The 24,982-nt window shown below is 40.1% G+C and overlaps 1 protein-coding gene across 9 annotated transcripts in view; it reads right to left on the bottom strand.

The window, feature by feature from the left end:
- GLRA2 (glycine receptor alpha 2) overlaps window positions 1-24,982 on the bottom strand; it is a 156,625-nt gene that overhangs the window by 78,446 nt on the left and 53,197 nt on the right. For all 9 annotated transcript variants that reach the window (XM_078390390.1, XM_078390392.1, XM_020786799.3 and 6 more), the window contains 3 exons: window positions 13,328-13,410; window positions 10,891-11,028; window positions 6,237-6,451 (listed from right to left, as the gene is read on the bottom strand). In XM_078390390.1, coding sequence (XP_078246516.1) covers window positions 6,237-6,451; window positions 10,891-11,028; window positions 13,328-13,410 — 436 coding nt within the window. The remainder of the gene's footprint in view (window positions 1-6,236; window positions 6,452-10,890; window positions 11,029-13,327; window positions 13,411-24,982) is intronic.

Genomic DNA, 24,982 nt, shown 5'->3' with positions numbered 1-24,982 from the left:
AACACTTTTCAGATCACAAGATGAAGGTTTTTCTTTCCACTGCACAGAAATAGGTGCAGTAAATTGCCCTGTTGGAGTGTTTATCCCTCACAAAGAACAAGGCCATTGATACCACTAAACATGGTTAAATGATTCCACTCTTCAAAAGGATACAGGTGGAGAAAAAAATGAATGACAACGAAAGGACACAACAGTGGTGCTAAAAAGCAACACATAAAACGTGACGGCTTTGTGAATGTATGTTGTCATTGTCAGTCTGTTCGCAGCAATTCCATTAAGTGAGTGCAATTACACTACAGAGCATGAAGTTTTGAAAAATGAAACTGAAAAATCCATAAGTATTTGTAATCATTCAATTGCTTATCTTCTTAAAAATCCAAATATTTCAGTCACGGGGACAGGAGGAATAAGCTTTGCTCAGTCCACCTCACCTTGACAATCCAAAAGGGTAAGTGGGTCAACACTGCCAAAGTAAGTTCATGAAAAATCAGTGTAGGCACAGGGCTGTGGAAGCAGACTAATTCATGGTTAATATTATATCCAACAATGCAGCCTGGGAAAATCAACAGATGTGGGTGCTAGCAGTAGCTGGAGGGCTGCAGGTCTCAACCCTTATTTTAAAGTTATTAAAATATTTTATTTTACTGCTGGTAGATTCATTTTTTAAAAATTTGTGCCTATTTTAAATGTTGTGATTCTTTTAATGCCTATTGTACAGTATTTGCAGAAATCATTTATAAGTTATCACTGACAGTTTTAATGTTGCTGTTGACTCAAAACTTTGTCACGACTGAAGAATCTCCACAAAAAGTATCCTTACATTTTTACGGGGGTGGGGGAGGAAAAAGAAGGGAAAATCCTTTCGCCTTTAAGTTTGCCACCTGTGGTTTCATGTCTTCAAGAGGACTGTTCATTATATAATTAATACAAACGTTTCTTGATTTACGTTCTTATCTTTAACAAGGAGAACAAAATTTACAATTCATTGTTTCACATTATTATGTGGTGTGTGTGTGTTTTTTCCCTTTGAAGAATTCTTCTGGTATTTTTATTTTGGTAACTGGTGGTAGAAATGGTTTGGAAAATTAATTGGTGATAGAAAAGTAGACAAACTGAATCAATAATTATTTAGAGAAGTCCTTCTGCTCAGCAAACTGATTTTTTTAAAAAATCAAGGATCTGAAAACAGCCAAACAGTTTGAGAAGTAAAGCAATAGTGAAAGGCACTGGAACATGAGCGGAATAAGAACTTAGCACTAATATTTGTTTTTATTAAAGCCTAATTATATAGTCCCTTCTAAATGTCTGACTTTCTTTAGAACTAATTATGTAATTTTTTTATACCCAATACTAAATGTTTTTCGATATCCTCACAAATGAGTTAGGCAGAGACATAGAGAGATAGTTACATTTGCTATAGAGAACGTTTTGTGGCATTTAGTAAATTAGTATTTTCTCAGGCTAAGTAACAATCAATGACTATAATTATGCAGCACACCTGTTTCTAATACCAACTGGCATCTCTATGGAAACAAGACACAAAATGTTGGCTTCTTTTATCTTATCTTTTAAACATGTACATGTAGGTAGACACACACATATACAAATACATATGTTGAATCTCCCCATTTATTTATATGTAACTAAAGTCGAAAACTCAAATCTATTGTTTGATAAAGCAAAGTGGTTATGTGCCATACATGACAGAGAAACATGGCACTACTGAGCAATTTTGCTTGCAAATATTAAAATATTTTGAGGCAGAGATAATATCAGAATCAGAGAACTGTTTTGAGCTAAAGGGTGTTAGGGAGAAATGTATGAGGGAAGCTAAGCAGAGATGGATGGCCTCCAGAAGAAATGAGGGGTGCATCAAAGCTAAGGTGAGAAAGGTCATCCTCTTGTCTGTCTCCCACACACAAATCCATTCATATACAGCTACACATGACAGCCATATACACTTTTACATATAACATACTTAAGCCATGATCCTGCTGCAATCAAGTAGCATAAACCAGAAATTGTGTAACTGCTGAGAGCCATTATTCCAGCTTTCTGTTGCATCTTTGATCACACACTCAACTGCATGTTCAGTTGTTCAGTTGCACACCTAGGCACATGATGGATGGTCAGGAAATTGTGAAAAACCACTTTTGCATTTTTTACACACACAGTATTTCACAATAGGATTCTAGCCATGCTTTCCTTCACACTCAAACTCATTCTCACGCAATACACCCAATAGATGCAAGACACAAAGATTCTTTGCCTTGTTTTCTCTTGCCCTATTCAGGCATTCCAAAAAGAGTTAATTTGACACCATGAGCAGGAAGAGAGTTTAAGCCATGTCCGTGGCTGCCTCCATAGGGAGAAGGACTACAATATGTGAAGAGGAAAACTTTTATTACACAGGGATTCTCCACATGACCAAGGAGCCTTAGAGTTTCCATGCACAACAGACTGTTTCTTCTACAGACCATCCTTGTTCCTGCTCCAGTTTTTAAATTAATCTTTTAAAAACACCTGAATAGGGATTCTCTCTCTGTCACTCACACATATGGCATATAAATGTTTCACCCTAGTTGTGAGCAAGTTCAGCTTAGTTGCTGCACTTCTCAATGACCCCAACTGAAACTGGGCTTGAAGGAAATGTGTTTAATGAACGCAATCAACAGTTGCTGTCCCCTCAACAAATAATTGCCATGAATGTGTCCAGTTCATCTACCAGAGGCTGCCCACTCAGGATGAATATAATAATATACACCCTTATTCAGAATAGAAAATCTTAATTTAGATTGGCGATTCTCAAAGGAGGCCATATGGCCCCCTGGGGTGGCCCTGGCACATTTGAAGAGGGTGACAGTCTGGAAACAATTCTTCACACACCTCTTTAAAAGATTCACTATGCAACTTATATAATTCTGGTTCAGCCTATATTTCTTTCATATTGTGTTTATAGTCATGGCCAAAAAAGAAGAAGTGGAGAATGGCTTGCTAGATGATGTCTATTGTTTGTTGGTACAAGGCAGTTTGCTAATTGCTTTCTGAAAATAAAAGGTCTCAGCCATTTGTGATGAAAATATCCAGTTAGAGACCCTTAGCTCTTAGTGAACGATTTCCTTCTGCACAGCACAGTCTGTATGGAAAATGGTGTCTTTTGCAAAGCAAGTCAGGAAATTAAACCAAGAGTGATGAATCACCAGATTTTTTCAGTTTCATTTTTGCCATCAGAAAAGTAATACTGTATCAACAACGTCTGTGCAATTGTCAATGTTTCACCAAAATATTCCTTTTAAACAAATATATTACGTTGCAATATTGTACCAGCATCACAGATCAAAGTTTTTAAAGGCAACTGAATGACGTGCATTTGTTCTATATGTATGCATGGCATACGTGGCACGTGAACATGAATTTCCCAAATGTCAAGCTGAAAATTTAAAAAGAGCCTACATACTGTATTTACAAGTCACATGCGTATAGTCTCTCTCTCTGTGGAATCTGGAACCCAGTGCATGTTTAATTTCATAGTTAGGCAAATATAGAAATATCAGCACAAATTGCACAAGGGAGCCATGCACCCTGATCCTAACTCTACTCATATTAAAAGTCACACTGAGGTCATCCATACTTCTTTCCAAGTAGACATACGCAGGACTGCAGTTTAAGGATACGTTTGTATTTCTCATAAAGTATGACCAGCCCATGCTGAAGTCTCTTAAAGGAAATTTCACAAGAATCTCTAATCGGAAGTCAAGAAAGCACAGATAACTAGTGATTTGAACCCCGCCAGTCATAGCAGTTATAGATCTGTATTTTACCAAACAAGCATAAGCAGTCCTCACAGATCCCTCTCTCTACCCTCGCCTGGCCTTAGTTTCAGCATCTGCATTTATCCTTCTAGGAGACCAGTATAAGCAACGAGTTGGGTAGTTCACTTCATTCCATCCAAGGGAAGAAATTCGATCTGGTTTTCCCATTCAGAGGATGGTGGGCTCATTAGCACGTTTTGATAGGCTTCTAACCCACCAGGTCTTTGCATGATGATTTTTTTCTGACTGAAGTTGGCTACAACCAAGCCAGATAAGCATTTTGTCATCATAAGAGTCTACAGCAGCTCCCACAGCCCAAGCCACACATACACTGTCCCAAAAGCACCTCATGTGATACAGGATTTTCCGCTACACACATTCAGTGAAGCCATGCCGATAATAGGGTTGCTGTTAGGCCACTGTGAATTTTAGACTTGGAACCCAGGCTCCTTCTTGGGAACAAATCAATGGACTTGCTGACAGAAAATCAATAGAGTACCATACCCATCTCACAGTTACCTTACTAGAATCCACTGTTTAATTTATTTATTTATTATTCGATTTATACCCTGCCCATCTAGACCAAAGTCTAGTCTGGGCAGCTGACAATAAAACATAAAAGTAATATAATAAAATAAAAACAGGTATAATATAATTCAAAATGGCAAGGTCATTAGGTGATGACAGGAGGGAAAGTCTGCCTAAAGAGCCAGGTTTTATGTTTGCTCTTAAAACCACCCAGCGAGGGAGCCAGGCAGATCTCCGCGGGCAAACTAGTCCAGAGGGGAGGGCCCACTGCTGAGAAGGCCCAGTTTCTTGTTCTTTCTCTCCAGGCCTCCCTTGGCGTTAGGCCCCTCAGCCACCCATCCTGGCTAGAACGAGTGATTCGGGTAGTTCTAGGTGGGAGGGAGCATTCCACTAGATATCGAGGTCCTAAATCATTTAGGGCTTTATATGTCATCATTAACACTTTGAAATCAATGCAGAAATGAACAGGCAGCCAGTGCAGGGCAGCCAGACTGGGAGAAAATATGCTGATATTTTCTCACCTCGGTAAGAAATCTGGCCTCTGCATTCTGCACCATTTGAAGCTTCCACATCATTCTCAAAGGCAGCCCCATGTAGAGCACATTACAGTAATGTAATCTCCAGACTACAAGTGCATGGACCAGAGCGGTGAGCGCCCCAACATCAACATAGGGATGCAGCTGAGCAATCCGCCTGAGATTGAAATAGGTGGAGCAGACCATTGACGCCACCTGGGTTTCCATGGCAAGACACAAAGTCTGCCAGCTCTGGTAAGGAAATGGCTGGGTCATGGGGAGCGCCATAACCCAGCAAGATCCTACTAGCATCCCTGACCCCAGTCGACACCTGGAGGGCTTCAAGACCCAGCATCGCCACTGCTGAGCACCTTACAACCTCTCGAGTGTTTCTATAAACAATGGCTATTCCCCCTCTGACCCTCCAGTCTACCCTGGTGTTGGACTGCCTAACTGGGAGGACAGGCAAGAGTCAAGGGAATCCCCCCTTCCCTGCCCATCCAAGTTTCAGTTATGCAAGCCAGATCTGCATCCTCCTCCAGAATAAAGTCTTGAATAATCTGGGACTTGTTGGATACAGATCTGGCATTCAACAACACCAAATTTAGAGTGGAGGGACGGCTGATATCGCTACCTTGAGTCTGCTGGGTGGTCACAGTGCCAGAACAGTGAACAGCCTTCAAACATCTGTTCACTGTTCTTCTGAACTGAGTAGGCACTGTGCCATCGCCATATCTCCCTCTACCTGTAATTACTCAGATGTTCAGAGTACCCCTGCTTCGGGGGGGGGGGCAAGCCGTCCACTCCATGTCATTTCTTTGATTTCTTCACTGACCAAACCAAGATTAGTCTATGGGGCAGAAATAACAACTCTAGATTCTTGCCAGCCTGTTGGGCACATGCAACATTGGTCATTATTCATTTCATAACCAATAGAATCACAGTGAAGATCTGATAGGGGCAAAATACCTCCCAGGAGTGCTCCCTACATCATTAGGATGCAGCATCACACAAATATTGCTAGTCACACACAAAATGCCAAAACAACATTGCCAACACTTCTATTATATATAAACATTGTCATTTATTAGATCTTCTCTTAGTCTGCACCTTCTATGTGTGCCATAACTCTCACAACTCTTTTGCACACCAACAGGCATGCTTCCATCCTCAACAGATTGAATTAGAAGACTGTATCCAACTTTGGACGAGTGGAATGACACCATGGATAAAAGCCACAGATATCACCACTGCACACGGTGATTGAGACCAACTGGCAGTTGAGATAATGGAGCAATTATGGACTAGATTACAAACGTTCACAAGAAATTGTGTTCACTGCCATTTCCATTACTGAATTATTTAAATGAGAAATTCTTACTTTTGGAAGAGATGCTCTGGAGCCTGAACTCTGAGTGGTCATTGTCAAGACTGTGGTGATGCCCAAGGCAACTCTGGCAGGAGCGGCATCCATGTTGATCCAGAAAGAAACCCAGGACAAAATGACGATCAGCAGGCTAGGAATGTACATCTGGATTAAATAATATCCCATCTGACGCTCCAAATGAAACTTTACTTCAATGCATGTAAATTTTCCTAGAACATGAAATTGCTTTTATAAATCACTTTTTGTACATTTTAATCTTGTTTTATTATGAGCATAAATGAGCTGCCTTAGACACACGCATTTTGTAATGTCTGACATTATTTATGCATTCTTGATTCATTCTTTCACATACCACATGAAAATACTGCAGAAATTCTTATTTTGGCTGGCATCCTGCACTGGCAGAGCTGAGTGTCACTTGAAAATTCTATATTGCTGGGTACAAAATTCATTATAATATTTTCCCCCATTTCCCCCCTTAGACAGAATTTAATATTGGAAGCAACAGTCAGGACTTAACCTGTTTGGTGGCTTCATTTATTTATTTTTAAAGTATAAACAAATCTGTAGTGATGACAATTCAGACTTTAAATCCTCGAAGAGGGAGATCAGGACATTTGGGGTGACACTTTCAGTTTGTTGGTTTCAGTGTCGAAGGATCTTTTTAAAAAAACATTGACTGAAGACTGGTGTCCTTGGCCATGTGAATTAATGATATTGCCAAAGTTCGTAATTCATAACCTGATTTGCAGAATGAATTCCTAATGCTTGGCTTTGTCTCAGAGGAAATGACATCCCCCCAGAAGTTATTCTCTGGCTCAGACTCTAAACCAAATGACTCTCTTCCTCCTTGGCACCATAAGACCCAAAAGTGTGGGAAACTTCTGCTTAAAGGTTGTAGCTGCATTTTGTTCCAGTGACGTGCATACACTCCTGGCAGGAAGCGGCAGCTGCCAGCTGGCGGGGTAGCCCCTTATTCTGCCCTTTCGTTTTGAGGCAGAGCATAAGAACAAAGGGTTATTTTAGCCAATCCTAGTTACGATTAGGTAACTAGTATACTATCTGAATTCTAACAACATACTATGTAATCATGCTAAGTCAATAAAAGAGCCCTCAGGGCACAGCCAATGGGCTCTGCTGGCTCGGACATTCTCTGTCGACTCCGTTGTTCTCTCTCTAAGGCAATTAGCCTTCCTTTGCTCCGTGATCACCCACACAAAAGCATCCTCCTATGCTTACTTTAGGGTGGGGGGAAGACACCACCACAAACTGATTTCCATTTAATGAGGCCTACAAAACCCTAAATTCACAATTGACTAGAGATTATAGGCAATTCATAATTATAAATATCCATAAACATTTTGAGTCTTGCCAGCTGTTTCCTAGCACATTTGACCCCTAGCCTGACCTTCATTATGGCATGCCCTCAGTCTTGCATGTTGGATCATACCTTTATGTCAAACCCAACACAATTGTTGTCTTGCTAAAACCAGGTGGGGACATGCATGTTCCCCTAGGGCCGTTCATGTGGTCATCATTATTTGCATTTCTCCAGAATCCCCGTCTTTACCCCATATTTAATTTTTTCTAGGGACAAATAATTTTTTGGCCCAAAAGTCCCTTTGTTCCCTCTAGAGGGCTGGAGGCAATTTTGCTCTGTTCTAAAGGACCCCGAACACTGACCTTCCAATTTATTTAATTTAAAAAAATGTTTTGAGCCACTAGAGGGTGCAGTTTTCTGCTGAAAACATTTTGAAATGTGCACAATTTTCTCTTATTAAACAACAACAAACATTACAGCAAAGTTTACAGGCCCAGGGGAAATGACAAGGAAAAAGTAGAGACAATAACAACTGCTTTACCAATTGTGCCCATGCCACCTATTTTAAGGGCTTACTGGTGATCACACAGACATCCTGTTAGTAATGTTATTGTCACTGTTTAATCTCAACCCACCCAACCATTCATAGTATATCTATAATTCACAATAATTCATCCATCTAATAGAGTTGACAAGGGATATGATGAGTATTGAGAAATGCTCCCTCTCAGTTATTGTTTTCAGTTTCACCATGCTGAAAGTTTCCCCTGTGGTAATGAGATTTCTCAGCTTCCCATGAAAACGAGTCACCAGTCTCCTCCCCAATTTTCTTGTCTGTTCTGCACAGGAAACTATGAAATGTGGAGAAATTAATGCCTTTTTTGGTGAATCTTATATAGAAAAGATGCCATTTTATTCAGGAATTGTAATAATCCTATACAAATTGGCATTTCTACTGCCCTTTCCTTCTGAATTCTGTGCATGAAAAACCCCATTCTGTACAGGGATTGTAAGAATCCTGCACTGTATACTGGCCACAACCCCCCCCCCCCAAGAAAATCATGCAATATTTCCTGCAAGATTACTTGGGGAATACAAGTTTACGCGGAAAATCCTGCTGCAGGGAGAAAGGAACCCCCCCTCCCCCACCTGACTTGCTTTCTTGCCAGGCATGAGAGACTTTGAGATTCACATCCTGGAGGCTGAAGCTGAAAGCTTCTTCCAGAACAAATGTATTGATCTTACGGAACCATACAAAAACCTGTGATTTTACTATATATATATTTTAATCGCTGCAGCTCAACCCAGCTCAAACACACTTCTCAAAGGTTTAAAGGGGTTTAAGTTTTAAACTCATCTGACTCTTTGTTAGACTAAGGACTGTGGGGAATATGAACTGGAAAGTCTTTTAAAAAACAAATAACACAATAAGCATAATAATATTAGCGCAGCTTGTTCCCTCATGGGGACATCATGAAGACTTCATCAGCCTGAGTTGGTATCTAAGGACTGTAAAATTATTTAGGCTACAGCAGATACCTCTGTTGAGCACCTAGGTTTAAAAGCCTGTAATGTATCAAGAGTAGTGTTTAATCTGCATTTTGATACACAAAGAATTAATATCACTGGCCCAGTATAAAAGGTATTCTGCAGGTAGAAGGTCTGCCCATGAGATGAACAACATTAGAGATAAGCAACATTAGAGGTCCCACTGGAACTCTCTCTTTTTTTGTGGTGGAGAGTTCTGGTTTTGGTGTGGTTTCAAACTGTTTAGCATGGAATAATTAGGAAGCTAGAAACTAAGTTTTAGACTTAGTGATGACACTAGGGTCTTGGAAGATAACCAAGTAGTCCATGTGCTGACACTAGGAATCTGCAGTTTGCTTTAGATTATATCACCTTAATCTGCAGTAAAATGATCATGATGATATTAGAGTTTCAGAGCTGGAAGGGACCCTATGGATCATTGAGCCCCACCCCTGTCAAGGAGGCACAGTGGGGAAGTGAACTCCCAGCTTCTGGCTCCTACGTAAACCACTAAACTATCCAGCAGTTCACCTGAAGAAATATTCTCTCATGGACAATATTTAAGAGGAAAACTACTAATTCTGGCTGTTGAAAAAAAAGAGGAGATGCTACCAGCAACTGAAGAACAGTGCTTGATCTTCGAGTCCTTGCCCTTCGGAGCACAGAATTGTCTACATAAGGTGATAGTAAATCATATCAGTGAAAATCTACATGTCCTTCCTCACTAAGTTTACAGTCAGAGCATGGAACATGATTAATTAGTCAATGTTAAATATTTAAAAATTGGGGCATTAACTCATAGCAATTTAAAAATGAAATTGCTTAAATTAAACAGGAAATAATATAATTAAAACGTGCTACTTCAAACATCAACCTGATGTACCCTCTGCAAAAACTAAATGTTGTCAACATCATTGTCCCCAAGATGAAAACTATCTATATTCCTGTTTTTAAATGAGTTTTATACTAAGTAGTCAGCTTTGACCATATAATTATATTTGAAATATGATAGTCACAAGCCCCAGTTCAGAGTATCTGAAAGCCTATGATTTTTTTAAGAGCTTCTGGGAGTTATAGTCCAAGATCATCAGGATCTCAAAGCTTGGGAAATATTTCTTTTATAAAGAGCTAAGTATACTCTGTTAGCACAATACTGAAAGAGGCTTTGACTGAAGGAAGTGCTCTATAAATGCCACAAAAACAATTGGATCAAAAGTGAAGGGAATCCATTCCACGATCTACCACAAGTGCCTGAAACTGTAGATAGTAGCAAACTCTATATATGATATCAAGGAAACAGGAGACAGGCCACAAGGGGGTGGGACAAAGGACAAAAGGCCTACTCCTTGTATGTTCATAGTTGAGGTAAACCACTGATACTGATCAAGCAGATATGGGAATCCTACTGTATTTCAAACATAGTGATTAACTGGCTCTCTGGAATAGTTGTCCTTAACTTTGTAGATCCTGGCTGTCTTAGGTTATAATTTTAGAAGCTTATAAAATACTATGCTTTCCTTATTAATTCTAATGAAGATGTGAGGATATCATAACATGTGTACATTTATATTGCACAGGTTAGACTACCTAGTGGGAAAAGGAAAAAGAATGTCAATTGGCATGTCTTCTTTGAAGAGAGCATGTCAAATCTAATGTTTTTAAATGTGTTAAACATTTTTTCCTCTAATGTTATTTTTCAAGTAGTAAACAAAGTTCCAATGCATTACTTCTAAGCTTTGCTAACAATACCCTATCACTTGTGGAAATAAGTGTTAATTTAAAGAATAAACAAATGCTTACCGGTGTTATAATGTTTTGTGCAATAGCCAAGTTCCTTCTCTTCTTTCAGAATAAACTGTGGCAGAGTCAAACCTTCTGCTACTTGCACTGGAGCATCACTCATCCACTCAAATATCAGGTCATTCATAGTGTAGCCAACTAGAACAAACAAATCATATTTGATTAGATAATAATGCAGTGGCACACTCAGAAGCCAAGAGAGACAAATTATGACTGTAAAAGCTTTCTCAGTTTTGAGTGGCAAATTAACTCATAAACAAGGCTATAATCACTACAATTGTCACAAAGAATTACATATCAATGGATGTACAATTCTAGCGTAAATGTGGGAAACAATAATTCCACAGATACATATGAAGCCAAGGTGCAAGCTGGTACAGAAAAGTGTGCAAGCACCTTTCCCCATTCTAGGCAATAAAGATACAAGATTGACAAATTAAAACATTAACATGTTGCTGCCCTTTTATGACAGCACAGATCCGCTATCTGAGGCAGCTGCCTAGCCAAAAACCCATTTTTCTCATAGTCCTCTATTCCTCATATTCCTCTAATGGAACACAGCCTGCCAACATCTGAGTTCAGTTCTCATTCTTACATTGTTTTTATTGCTTATATGAATGGATAAATTCATATAACTACTCTATGAAACTCTAAAGTCACACTTCATGGAGACATTGGATGCACGAAACAAAGGTAATAGGACTTGCTTCAGTGATGTGAGTAAAGTAATAGCAATAGCAATTTTCACATTAAATAAAGGGAGAAACACTAATTTTCATTCCCTAAAAGGAAACCGTAAGTGGCTATCCAGCTACATATTTTTAGGGTGTTTTTTTTTTAAACAACAGAACCTGGTACTTGTCAGATTGAAGGCAAAGGTACACCAAAGCTGCCCAACCTTGGTCTTTAGCAGTGGTTCCCAACGTTGGGTCCCCAGATGTTCTTGGAGCAAAACTCCTAGAAACTTTCATCACTAGTTGTGCCGGCCAGGATTTCTGGGAGTTGCTGTTCAAGAACATCTGGGGACCCAAGGTTGGGAACCACTGCTCTATACTGAATGGAAGGAGTTCTTTATTAGAATCCAGTAAGAAGTTGCTGCCAAAGGAAGGCCACTGAAATCAGTGAGATTCAGTGCGTTTACACCCATGCAAGTCCCGCTGATTCAATAGGCATATTCTAGCCCTATACAGAATTCAACGTACTGATGAATTTAAATGTCTGTTTACACTGAATGCGCCTATTTTTTCCTTTTCTATTTTAGGTAAAGGTGGTAAAGGTTCCCCTCGACAATTTTTGTCCAGACGTATTCGACTCTAGGGTGCAGTGCTCATCCCCGTTTCCAAGCCATAGAGCCAGCGTTTTGTCCGAAGACAATCTTCCGTGGTCACACGGCCAGTGTGACTTAGACACGGAACGCTGTTACCTTCCCACCAAAGTGGTCCCTATTTATCTACTCGCATTTGCATGCTTTCGAACCTCTAGGTTGGCGGGAGCTGGGACAAGCGACGGGCACTCACTCCGTCACGTGGATTCGACCTTACGACTGCTTGGTCTTCTGACCCTGCAGCACAGGCTTCTGCAGTTTAGCCTGCAGCGCCACCACGTCAATTTACCTTCTGCTCTGGAGAGCAACTGAACAGGTTTTTTATTGGAAAAATGGTGGATATTCTTGCCAGTGGTCATGCTACTTTGGGAATTTCAGCTGCCCTGGTCCAAATTACAAATCCGCACACCTCTGCTCCTAATCATTATTATGGTTGTTGATGCTGTTACTGCTACAACTATTTTCACTGGTGTTTCTAAGAAATGTTCTCCCACCATAAACAGCCCCTAGGCATGGATTTTCCTTAGGCACACAGCAAAGGAGAGAAAGATTAAATTCTTCCCACGCCAAAGAGGTGTCTAAAACCAAGCAAGCAGAATATCTACTTGTTGAGAAACAGCACAGGAGAAGTTGAAATATCCCAGGAAATATCCTTCAACATCAAGAATAAGAGCACGTATTTATTTTTACACTGCCTGACTTAGTGGAAACCACTGCTCTGGGCAGTCATTACAATATCATGTGATCCCTACCTCCCACTCCACCCAAAACATACACAAAATAGTCCCCAATCCAATAAAACAAAGAAAATAAACAAACCCTGTACTCTAGTCTGCAAACATCTGCTAATGAAGCAATTCCATGGGTTCCATTAAAATGTGAGATTAGACCGTTTCAATGACAGTTAAATTAATTTTAAAGAAAGAAATGGTGCCCATTAGAGTAAACTCAATGTGTCAGCTGATAGAATATGGGTTGTGCATGCCTGAAGCACACCGCTGCAAAAAATGAGGGGTACTGTGGCACAAAAATAGTATTAAAAGCTGCTATGTTCAAGGCTGGTGTATTTTTAAAAAGACACAGAGAAAGAGAAAATAACACCTAATTACTTACAGCTCTCTAGTTGCATTGTACATGTTTGTACATCCATAGGAAAATTCTTCAGGTCCATGGGACAGGATAAGGTTAATGTTAGCCTAAAGGAGTGCAAAAAAGGTTTAACTATGTTTAGTAAGCATGGAATGATAAGCAAAATGATTTTTTTAAGCCATTGTTCAATGAAAAAGATCAAAACTTGTTTCCTTCTAATAGCAAAACAAGGTCAGCATGCCAAACAGTGTTTATTTTAAGGGGTGAGCTTTTAGAAACAGTTCCAGTTTCGCCAATAGGACAGGATACTCAACTGCTTCCACACTGATTTGATTTGGAGTTTATTAAAGTTGATCTAAAGGAAAGATTGTTTAAATTTCTGCAGGTGAGAGAGGGCTTTTGGTAATGGCATGTTAGGATAGCCCTTACACAGAATTCAAGTCTAGAATGGCTTCACGGTTCCATCAGTTGTATTTTTCTTGCACAAACATTGCATTATTAATACTGATAGTGAGCTTCCAAAGTGAAAATGGCATTATTAACTGAGATAATCAAAATATGTACAGTATTAGGTAAAGATCCTGACAATACGTAGTATGATTAGATTGTCTGTCCTTGGATAAACAAAGATTTGGCTAGTGCCTGTGAGGTGCAGATACAAATGACGTGTGAGGCTTAAAAGGGGCTTGGTTCCTTTTCTTTTCTTTCCTTTTTAGAAAGTATGCACTGCTTTATGAATGTCTCTTCCCCAACTTGGAATCCGTCTTGCTCTCTGCAGCAAACCTATGTGTTTATTTGGGAGTAAGTAACACTGAAATCTCCGTTCAGCCATGGAAACTCACAGGAGAGTGGAAGAAACCACTCCTTGAACATCTCACATGAAGAGAGGGGGGTGGGGTGGAAACACAACATCACATACCTCAAAAATCTTACCGGGCTCCCCATAAATTAGAAGCAATTTGATGGTACGTAACAACAATCTGTTAGACTAAACTGATAGTCTTTTCTTCTTAAGAGCATAGTGATTTGAGGGATGAAGATCTAATGAGGCTTTAAAGAGCCCATTTAACTAGAAGAGCTTCCTTACAACAACTATTTTAATAGTTCTACTCCAAACAAATATAGCCACATCTAGCGTAAACTCTAAGAGGATGATAAGACTGAGATGTCCAGTAAATCTACTCACGTGGGACCTGGTGAGTCTGGACCATCAGACCACCATTGTGGAGCCTTCTTCCCAGGTGCCCTTGTACCTGGGAGGGAGGCTTCTGGAAAAGATACTGCTGGCTGGCCAGTTGGAAACAGCCAACAGTTCTAGAGGGAGGAGTTCCTGATTTGATAAACCCGATTGTTGCAGTTTTCAATCTAGTTCCCCAGGCTGGGATAAAAAGGAAGCTCCAGGCTCCTCTTTGGCAGTCTTGAAGTGGACTTCACGTTTAATGCATAGACTTCTTCTTTGTGAAATTGGAGGATGAGGGATTTTAAGGCTTAGTAGACCTTCTCGTACATTAGACCCTCTTGTTACTGCTTTGTTGGAGGTTGCAGAGTGGGCAATTTTTATGCAGAGGAGCAGGTCTGTGGTGAAGGAGATGGGTATTCAGCCCTATCCCAGGTGAGCAATTCCCCCTAGAGGAGGGGATCGGGGGATGGGGATCTGACAAGTGCATGCTCAGCCCTTGGGAGGGCTGCCACAGTTTCCCACAGCTGGAACCAGGAGCTCTATCTCCAACCTAGAAGATTCCGGTTGAGTACATACCCACTTTTGGTTACCAACTCCCTTGGATACCTAACAATGTGCTGGAATGATGGGCATCGGATGAAAGGTGGGTCACCCGATGCAAAGATCTGCTCTTTATGTTGCGCCAGTACTGTTCTGCTGTAACTTATCCAAGCAGTGGTCTTTTTATATATACACTATCAACCTTTTCTAATAAAATTGTTAATGTTGAATGGCATGTGTGCTTTAGTTGGGAGAGGGAAAGCGTCCAGCAGTTATCTCACCTGAGTCTCCAAAGTGAAATTGAATTTATGAGTTTGATGACTTAAACCATTGATTTTTCAAGCCACAAAATGGAATAGTTATTGCAGAACTGAGAGGCTGAGCACTTAAGAAATAGATCACACTGATTCAGACAAGCAAAGCCTCCAGTATGTAGAAAATAGAAGTACGTGATGTGTACATATATCAAAGTATAGACTGATGACAGAGAGCCAATGCTTTATGCTTAATTTGCAGAAAGAGGTATCCACAAAGTTGAAGTATTATTAAACAAGCTAATAAACAGACTGAAAACTTATTCTGACTTCAAGGAAACGAACACATTGCCAAGCACAAAAGAGCTACTATTGCAGAGTAGCTGCACCTTTTCAAACCAAGTTGTTTTGGTTTTTTTAAGAAGATTATTCTCCTCCCATCCATTTAGATGCTGAGATTCTCCTTGGCTTTTGGATGCATCATGTTATCATTTTCCAATGATCAACCTCTTTTAGTTCATGCTGTTCATTTCTTCCAGGTAGTTTTACTTTATATAGCCTAGCCTAGGGTGTGATCACCCAGGCATTTGAGACCACATACCCACGCTCAAGCTGGGTCTTTCTGGTCCAGCAATAAGGCTACTAACTAAGGGGTTTTTTTTGGGGGGGGAGCAGGTTGGAGCGATTCTCTGAGGGATGGAAGGGTTGCTTTAAGGGAAATCACTCCTGGGTAAACAATCCTTTCCCGTGCGATCACGCATGCACCTTTCTATCTTTTATGCCCTGTACAATTGAACTGTTCTTAATATGTGGACAAATTTAACATTTGATCCCCACTATTTCAAAGCCAACAGAAATCATATGGTACTCAATGCCTTAGAAACAGTAAGGTTTCTCAGAACATTCCCTCACACTTGACAGCTTCCCTACAGTTTGCATGTAGAACTTGTTACTATTTTGGACTGGAGCATGACCCCACTCTTCAACTTTTCTTACTGGCTGCTTTCTCTATTGGTTTCCCTATTCCAGCAATAAACAGCTTGCTGTGTTACGAGAGAAAGAAAGAGAAAGTGTGTGCGCACCATTCCCTTCATCCTCAGACTGTGCAGCTTTCCCAAGGCTACACAGGCTGGCTCAACTCGCAGGAGGCCGAGTGCAGATTCAAACTCCCAACCTCTTGTTTCACACCCAGATACCTAAACCTCTGACTCACCTATTTTGGAGGATTAGAGATGTTTTTCCATGATACCCATAGATCTGGTAAGAACAATCTCCAATTACCAGCCCTGAAGTAAGATTCAACTGCCAGTTTATATGGTTCTTGCCCTATCTTAATCCTTTCCTATCAGTATAAATATATCAGGTTTTAAAATTTTTAGGCCTGTTCTCAAAATAATCTACCCATAAGCAGCTATAAATTGTCCTGCTTTCCTTATAGTGTGGAATTACAAACTCAACACAGTACTCTTTAAATAAGAGGGGAAAGGAAATATTCCAAGTTGAGAGCAGTACAATGCTTCTACTGTTTACCTCCACAAAATGGAAACAAGTTGTTTTTGTTTATTTAGTCTAATGACACTCATTTACAAATCAGACTCTGGGGAACGTTTGTGTCTTGCACTTTCCCACTGTGGCTGTGCTGCACTGCCAAAATGATGTTCGCATAGTCAACGGATCACCGTAAATCCCTACCAGTTCGTGCCAACTGCAACCACTGTCTTTTAGACTCTTATGTACACAGGTGTGTGGCTTGGCCTGTACCCAAAAAGCATTCTCAAAAAATCCTATTAGTACCGATTTCCATATGAAATTCTGCCAATTAAAAAAAAAAACTTTCTAGCCAAGCGTTGTGCTCTCCATATACAAAATTACACAGAGGCTCTGCCAACATTTCTCCTGTTTTTAATTAAATGTGGCATGCTAGTTTTTGAGAAACGAAAGGGTGCCACACAATAGGATGACTTTAGAGCAGAGACATTGTGAATTTAGAATGAGACGCTGATGTTCTCAGGACCTTCAATTTTTTTCCACAGCTATATACCAAGAGATGTGGCTTTCAATGTTTAAAATTGTATATTTCTTTAGCAAAAATATATATGTTGTTTCAGAAGGAATTTACCAAAGTTATATACAATAAAAACATGAATAAAATGCATGTATATGTAACAAGCAGTATACATGTTATGCACATGTAACAAGCAGTACACATGACCAAAAACTAAACTGGAAAAACCTGGGTTGGGGAATAAAGGTGTGGGCCTCAGTTCTCGGAACAAGGTGTTCCAAACAGTGGGTGCACCATTAAATGCTTTGTTTTAAGTGGATGGCAGACTTATCAAAGAAACCAGCATCCTACAGCCAGTGCAGAGTTCTAGTTTTAAAAAAGCAAAGCAAAGCGTGATGCTTATATACTGCCGCATAGCGCTTCAAGCACTCTCTGGGCAGTTTACAAGTTAATTATGCAGGCCACACATTGCTCCCCCAGCAAGCTGGGTACTCATTTTACCAACCTCGGAAGGATAGAAGGCTGAGTCAACCTTGAGCCGCTACCTGGGATTGAACCCCAGGTCGTGAGCACAGTTTTGGCTACAGTACAGCGGTTTAACCACTGCACCACGACTTTTAAAGGAAAGCAAATATCTCTCCCCCACTTTCCACCCATGTCTGTGCTTTTCAATTTTCTTCTAAAGGTCAGACTAGTAGTTTGGGCCCATAGAACAAGTGCTACTACTCTGATCAAAAAGACAGTGCCCCTTGTACCTTACAGCCACACTGCACAAATGGTGGGTAGAGGGGAGGGGGAATCCTGTTTCAAGTCACTAGACGTCTCCTTTCAACAATGCTATATAGTTAAGGGTGCTGGACTCCTGTGTAGTTCAAGATCTGTGCATAACTCTTATGTCCCCCCCCCACGCCCAAATGTAACTACAAAGCATAGGCAGTTGATTCACACACACACACACACACACACACACACACAGAGAGAGAGAGAGAGAGAGAGAAAGAAAGAGAGAGAGAGAGAGAGAGAGAACAGTTATCTCTATCAGGGTTCTTCTTCCATAGCACTGACAATCCTTTCCATACAGTACTGTGAGTATGGAGATGAGACTTAAAAGTTCTTATGACCCCCTCATCTAGAGGCTGAATTAGGGGGCAAGTAGACCACTGTGATGCCTTCAGTGTTGAACTCAGGAGGATCTGGCTGGCTAGTGGCACAGTATTTATTGAATATTTGTTAACTGAATATTTATTTATTGAATGTTTGCTCATTTGTTCATTTATTTATTTTTTTTAAAAAAATCTGTGTATAACCAAAAATGTGTGTTCAAACCTGTGCAATTCAAGGGAGAAGGGTACTGACATCAGATCCCAGAGAATGGCCTCTGACTTTTACAGCAGACTGTTTCGGTAAGGGCTGAGGACCTTTATTGTCAAATTCGGAGTAAAGCTTCAACACAGCAAACCCCCTCCCCAGTCAAAACCAGGGGTAAGACTAAGTCTGATCAAAGTACTTGTGCTCAACAAGGCAGGCTATCCCAGCGTGTTCAGAATACCACTCTGAAATTCTCATCTCCAGCACAACAATAAGAAAAAGAGCATTTTGGGGTTAAATTTTCCTGAATTTGTGCAAAATGTCCATGTGCAAAGTCAGCATCTTTCCTCTTTGTGAAGCAAAGCACACACAGAGGAGACTGATCAGAAAGACATGTTTCTAATTTTTAGAAGTCCAACTGACAAGTTAACAGCTATCACAGTTTAGCCCTACCCCTGGAACAATTTGCATAGTTTACAAAATAAATTATTTTAACAAATGCAAAAATTCTCACAAAGAGAGGCAGGAAATACTTCACTGTCTACCCCTGCAGAAGCCTATTCTAGGTTCTTTTAAATCCCTAATCAGAATGCTTTATATCTGAGAATATTGTTTTGAAACCACATAATAAAAATATAGGTAAAGAAATTGGAAACCCTTTCCTTAAAACATGTTGACAATTTGGAATAAATATAAGAATGCATTTAGTCCACAAGTATCACCACTATGTCCAGTGATTGATTTGGAAATATTTCCAATGAATTTGCAAAATCTGGAGAGGAAAACAGGTTATTTGATTAAAGGATTGGGTAGGAAATGTGAGGAACAGAGCACAAATAAAAGATATAATAGGAAGGGAGAAAGCATCCTGGTTTAGCTTAATGCCATTAGAGCAGTGGACAAAAGATTAGCTGAGGAAGAATGGTAAATAGGAACTTATAAAGTTTCATGAAATGCATACAAAAAGAAAGTGTAGAAGAAAATAAGACATTGAAAAGTATATTGTAGTAATAAAATATTATAAAATATTAATGGAAACAGAGGATCAACAGGACTTAGTGAAAGTTTTATGGGAATATGATATGGGGAAAGATATAAGTACTGAGAGCTGGGAGAAAATATGGGATGTAAGAATAGTGAAATCTATGTTTGTAAGGATTAAAGATAATTTTTATAAAATTGTATGGCGATGGTATCTAACTCCAGTGAAATTAAACCAAATAAATAAGAATTATTCTATGTTGTGTTGGAGAGGATGTCAGAAAACTGGTACTTATTTTCATATATGGTGGGAATGTGAGAGTGTGATGAAGTTTTGGCAAATGGTATTTAAGGAAACAAAAGAATTAACCAAGCAAAATGTAAAAGTCTATCCTAAAGTAGCTCTTTATCAGTATTTTATAAGGAGGAATACAATTGGGTAACTAGAGAACTAATTTGTAACTTATTGACAGCAGACAGATTAATGATAGGTAAGTACTGGAAAATAAAACACAGTTTTCAATGACATGAATGGTATAAGTAAGAATGGAACATAGCTATTAATGACAAATTTATGTGGAATATTAATGTAAAGAAAGGATTGTTAAAGAGACATACTTTTGCAGATATTTGGGGAGCCTTTATTGCTCGTGTATTAATAAATGGAAAGGGAAGGGCACCGCTGCAAGAAACATTACAATTTTGGAGGGGAAATGGGAAGTCTTGAAGGAGATAGAACTGGTTTGGTCTCTAATGTTCCCCATGGATGGATTTAGGACACAGTGTTATAATTTTGAAATCATGTGTATAAAATTGTGTTTTACTTGTTTTCCCCCGCATTCTCTGTTCTTTATTTTAAGTTTGGATTGTGTAGTGCAATGTACGTTCCTTAAATTATATTTTTTTAAAAAATGACAAGCATGCTTGTATGATTCAGCCCTAAGTATTACTGCCATCGGGTTTATGGAAAGGAAATTACAGGGATGCATGAGCGGACTTTTCCTGCAATGTCTCCCAAAGTGTCTGAATGCTACTGACCCTTTCTTTTTCTATCAATTAGCATTTTCCCCTTTACTTTCATACTTTCTGAGTCTGCTTCCATTATTTTGGGAGGCTATTTCAAGCCTCAGTGGAAAGCTTTACATTTTTAAAAAGTCATTCTAAAGAACAAGGAATTTCATACAATTTTGCCCGAGGATAATTGAATCATTTTTCTTGTGCTGGGTTTTATTTGTTTTGTTTTTTAAAGAAGGAAAAGGGAGTTTCCCCTGGGAAACAAGATCCGATGTTGACTTCTCAAAAAGCAAGTCAAATTGTCAATGTCACCAACGGGGCATAACCAATGTCATTGCATGATGGGAGGGGGAAAGGCATGCAAAATACTTGGCTGTTTGTAGAGCAAAGAATGGCTTCTGCCCTCTCACTTTGCTAATCTCTCCCATGATAAGGCAAGGTTACTAGGGAAATCAAAATCCTCTTAAATCCTACCATTAGATTATAGAATAACATTAAAGTCATCAAAGAGAAATGCATGTGAACACACAGAGCCCATATTGCGGCTCTGATGAAGATTTTTGGGAGTTCTGAACATTGCCTGTCATGTAGGCATCAAAGATTAAGTGTAAAGGGTCATGTGCACTGTCTACTGTCCTAGATGAAAGTAGTGATATGAAAGAGAACTGTGCAAGAGTCATCATTGCAATGGGGCTGACAAAGGGAAAGTTCCTGATTTTGCTGATTGCAATTATCTCAGGTTGTACCAGCTAAACTAGGTAGGTGAATAGACTGCAGTTTATAAATTACATAGACTCCTCTGTCCTTTTATGAACCTCTCTCCCTGTTTCCTGCATTGTTACTACCCTTGTCACCCTGGTGCCTACTTATGCCCCAAATTTTCCATTAAAGAAATGGAAATTCCATTGAAATAACCCTCCCTTTAATTTTTCATTAAAGCAAAGCACGCAGGAAAAGTATGCTTTGTTTTCAGGCTGAGTTATACTGTTCTGGAAGCTTCCCAGAAGTTCAATTTAGATTGAAAACAAAATGCATAATCTCTGCATGCCTTGTTTCTCAAGAGAAACTTAGACAACCACATAGCAGATATCTTTTGATTTCTATTCCTGCATCAAGCAGGGGGGTTGGACTTATGGGCCTCTTCCAAGTTCGCTACTCTATGAAGGTAAATAGATGCAGTTTGCAATCACCCCATCCAAATTCACTGGCCTTGTGCCAATTTGGCAGGCTAAAGTCTGTGGTACATTTAGGAGGGGGACCAATGTGAACTTGCCTACTTTCCTAAAGATAGCTCACTGAGATGGAGCACCTGCTGCAGAGCCAGAGGTTAGGTGTGCCTTGCAGGAGAAGAGCCATCCTGTGTGGTCTTGGGCAAACTAGAAGGTTGCAGAACATTCCCAGAGGAAGGGAATGGTCAATCACCTCTGAGTGCTCTCTACCTAGAAAAACCTGGGAAGGTTCACCGTAAGTTGGAATCAACTTGATGGCATGTAATTATTCGTTGTTATTAAATATTTAGCATCACCATGTTTTTTTTGGAAATGAACTGATGGAATTTCAGAGGTTGGTTTGTACCAGTGGAAGAGGGTAAAAGGGAACCGGAGGTAAAAATCCAGCTTACTTCCAGGTAAACATTGTGTCTATTAGCATTGCATCCAATCATATATTTGTAAAAGAATGTAAACCACAGGTCAATCTATTCCAGCTGCAGCATCCTGATCCCAGTTCTGACCAATCGACGATATAAAGCACATACATTTTAGCTATGATGGTGACAGTCATTGACTGAAATCCAGTATCAAGTCCCCACCAAATCAATGAACTTTATGGAAGAGCTGACTCATCAAATCCCCATTGATTTAATGGGCCTACTCTAGTTGCAATTTACTACTGGATTTCAGCCATTGATAGACATGTCCTTCATAAGACTGACTAATACAAAAACTGTAGATATACACTGATCAGCCACTGACAGGTGAAGTAAATAGCACTGATTATGTTGTTACACTGGCACCAGTCAAGGGGCAGCAAGTGAACTGTCAGTTCTTGAATTTCATGTGCTGGAAGCAGGAAATATGGACAAGCGAAAAAATCATAGTGACTTTGAGAAGGGCCAAATACTGGTGGTGACATGACTGGGTCAGAGCATCTCCAAAAGAGGAAGTCTTGTGGCGTGTTCCTACTATGCAGTAGTTATTACCCACCAAAAATGGTTCAAGGAAAGAGAACTGGTGAACCAACGTCAAGGTCATGGGCACTCAAGGTTCATTGATGCATGTGGGGAGCAATGGCTAGCCTGTCTATGTCCAATCACATAGAAGAGCTTTGTTGTTGTTTAGTTGTTAAGTCGTGTCCGACTCTTCATGACCCCATGGATGCCAGGCCCTCCTGTCTTCCACTGCCTCCCGGAATTGGGTCAAATTCATGTAGGTAGCTTCGGTGACACTGTCCAACCATCTTGTCCTCTGTTGTCCCTTTCTCCTCTTGCCTTCAAATTTCCCCAGCATCAGGCTTTTTTTCAGGGAGTCTTCTCTTCTCATGAGATGGCCAAAGTATTGGAGCCTCAGCTTCAGGATATGTCCTTCCAGTGAGCACTCAGGGTTGATTGCCTGCAGAATGGATATGTTTTTCCTTCTTGCAGTCCAAGGGGCTCTTAAGAAAGCTACTGTAGAAGAGCTACTGAAGCTCAAATTGCTGAAAATGTAATGCTGGCTATGATAGGAAGGTGTCAGAACACACAGTGCATTGCAGTTTGTTGCCTATGGGGAATTGTAGCTGCAGACCAGTCAGAGTGCCCATGATAATCCCTGTCCATTCCCAGAAGCACCTACAATGGTAAGGTGAGTGTCAGAACTGGATTATGGAGCAATGGAAGAAGGTTGTCTGGTCTGAGGAATCACATTTTCGTTTAGATCAGGTGACTGGCCGTGTGTGTGTGCATTGTTTACCTGGGGAAGAGATGGCAGTAGGATGCACTATGAGAAGAAGAGTGGCAGTGTTATGTTCTGGGCAATGTTTTGCTGGGAAACCTTGAGTCCTGGCATTCAAGTGGATGTTACTTTGATACATAACACCTACCTAGAGATTGTTGCAGACTACATATACCTCTTCATGGCAGTGATGGTCTCTGATAGCAGTGGCCTCTTTTAGCAGGATAATGCACCCTGTCACACTGCAAAAATTGTTCAGGAATGGTTTGAGGAACATGACAAATAATTCAAGGTGTCGCCATGACCTCCAGATCGATAATCTATAAGATGTGCTGGAACACCAAATGTGTTGGAACACCAAATCTGATCCATGGAGGCCCGACCTAGCAACTTGCAGGACTTAAAGGATCTATTGCTAATATCTTGGTGCCAGATACCACAGGACATGTTCAGAGGTCTTGTGGACTCCATGCCTCAAGGCATCAGAGTTGTTTTGGCAGCACGGTGTATGTGGGGATTGAAGTAAGCCTGCATCTTTCCTTGTGGGTTATGGGGAAGATAAGAAGGGGACACTAGGAGAAAGGCTGCCAAAACTGAAGAACATGCTCCCAACCAATGTATATTATGTGGCACTGTGATTTGAGGAGAAAGGCTGACTCCACCATCTTGAGATCCAGTGCTGCCCTCCATTCTTTGGCGGTAGAAAATCCTATGTTACCTTTGACATATGGAGAACTGATGGGGCTTCTGTGTAATGTGTTTTTATTCCTGTGGTAGGTTTCATTCTCTGTTTTGTTTAGCTTTAAGCAGCTTCATTAGATCAGTTTGTTCATATGGTTGTATATAAAGCTGTATTTTTTAATTATGCATTTACTTATTAACTCTACAGTTATTTATAATTGCTCCAGCTACTGCCGCTTATCTGACACACTGTGAGTTGCTTTGGACACAATCTTTTGGATAAGCATCATATAAGGAATCAATAATGGTGATGAAATAATGATCAATTTCTCTGGTATCCTTTGCAATGGATAAGTAAACCTGTCAACTATTTACTCTGCAGAAAGGTGCACATTTCAGATCTTTCCTTACTCTTCTTCTTTAGCATAGAATACAAGATACAAAAAGCTTCTGCCCCAAACTCTGCAATAAAGAGAGGAAGTATTTACAGCCAGTCTATGTGGCATTCCACATTCCAGCCAAAAAAGGGTGTTTCAAGAAAGCCTATGTTTTGCCAGTCTTGAATCTACCGCTGTTTGGCTTCCAAAGTCTACACCACATGTTGGCTACTTTTCCCTTCCTTTGGACTGCCAGCCCCCAAAACTGCCTTTGGCATATGACATTTTTGAGAGTTGCAGGTGCCAAAGCAAATGCAAGAGAGATGGAGAAGGAAAGAGAAACAAAGGGAGCAAAGGAGGATGACGTGGAACTATGTGTTGTAATAGGTAAAGGTTCCCCTTGACATTT

Source organism: Pogona vitticeps, chromosome 3 (assembly GCF_051106095.1).
Source record: "Pogona vitticeps strain Pit_001003342236 chromosome 3, PviZW2.1, whole genome shotgun sequence".
Classification (NCBI taxonomy): domain Eukaryota; kingdom Metazoa; phylum Chordata; class Lepidosauria; order Squamata; family Agamidae; genus Pogona; species Pogona vitticeps.
This window is presented reverse-complemented; position numbering and strand designations above follow the sequence as displayed.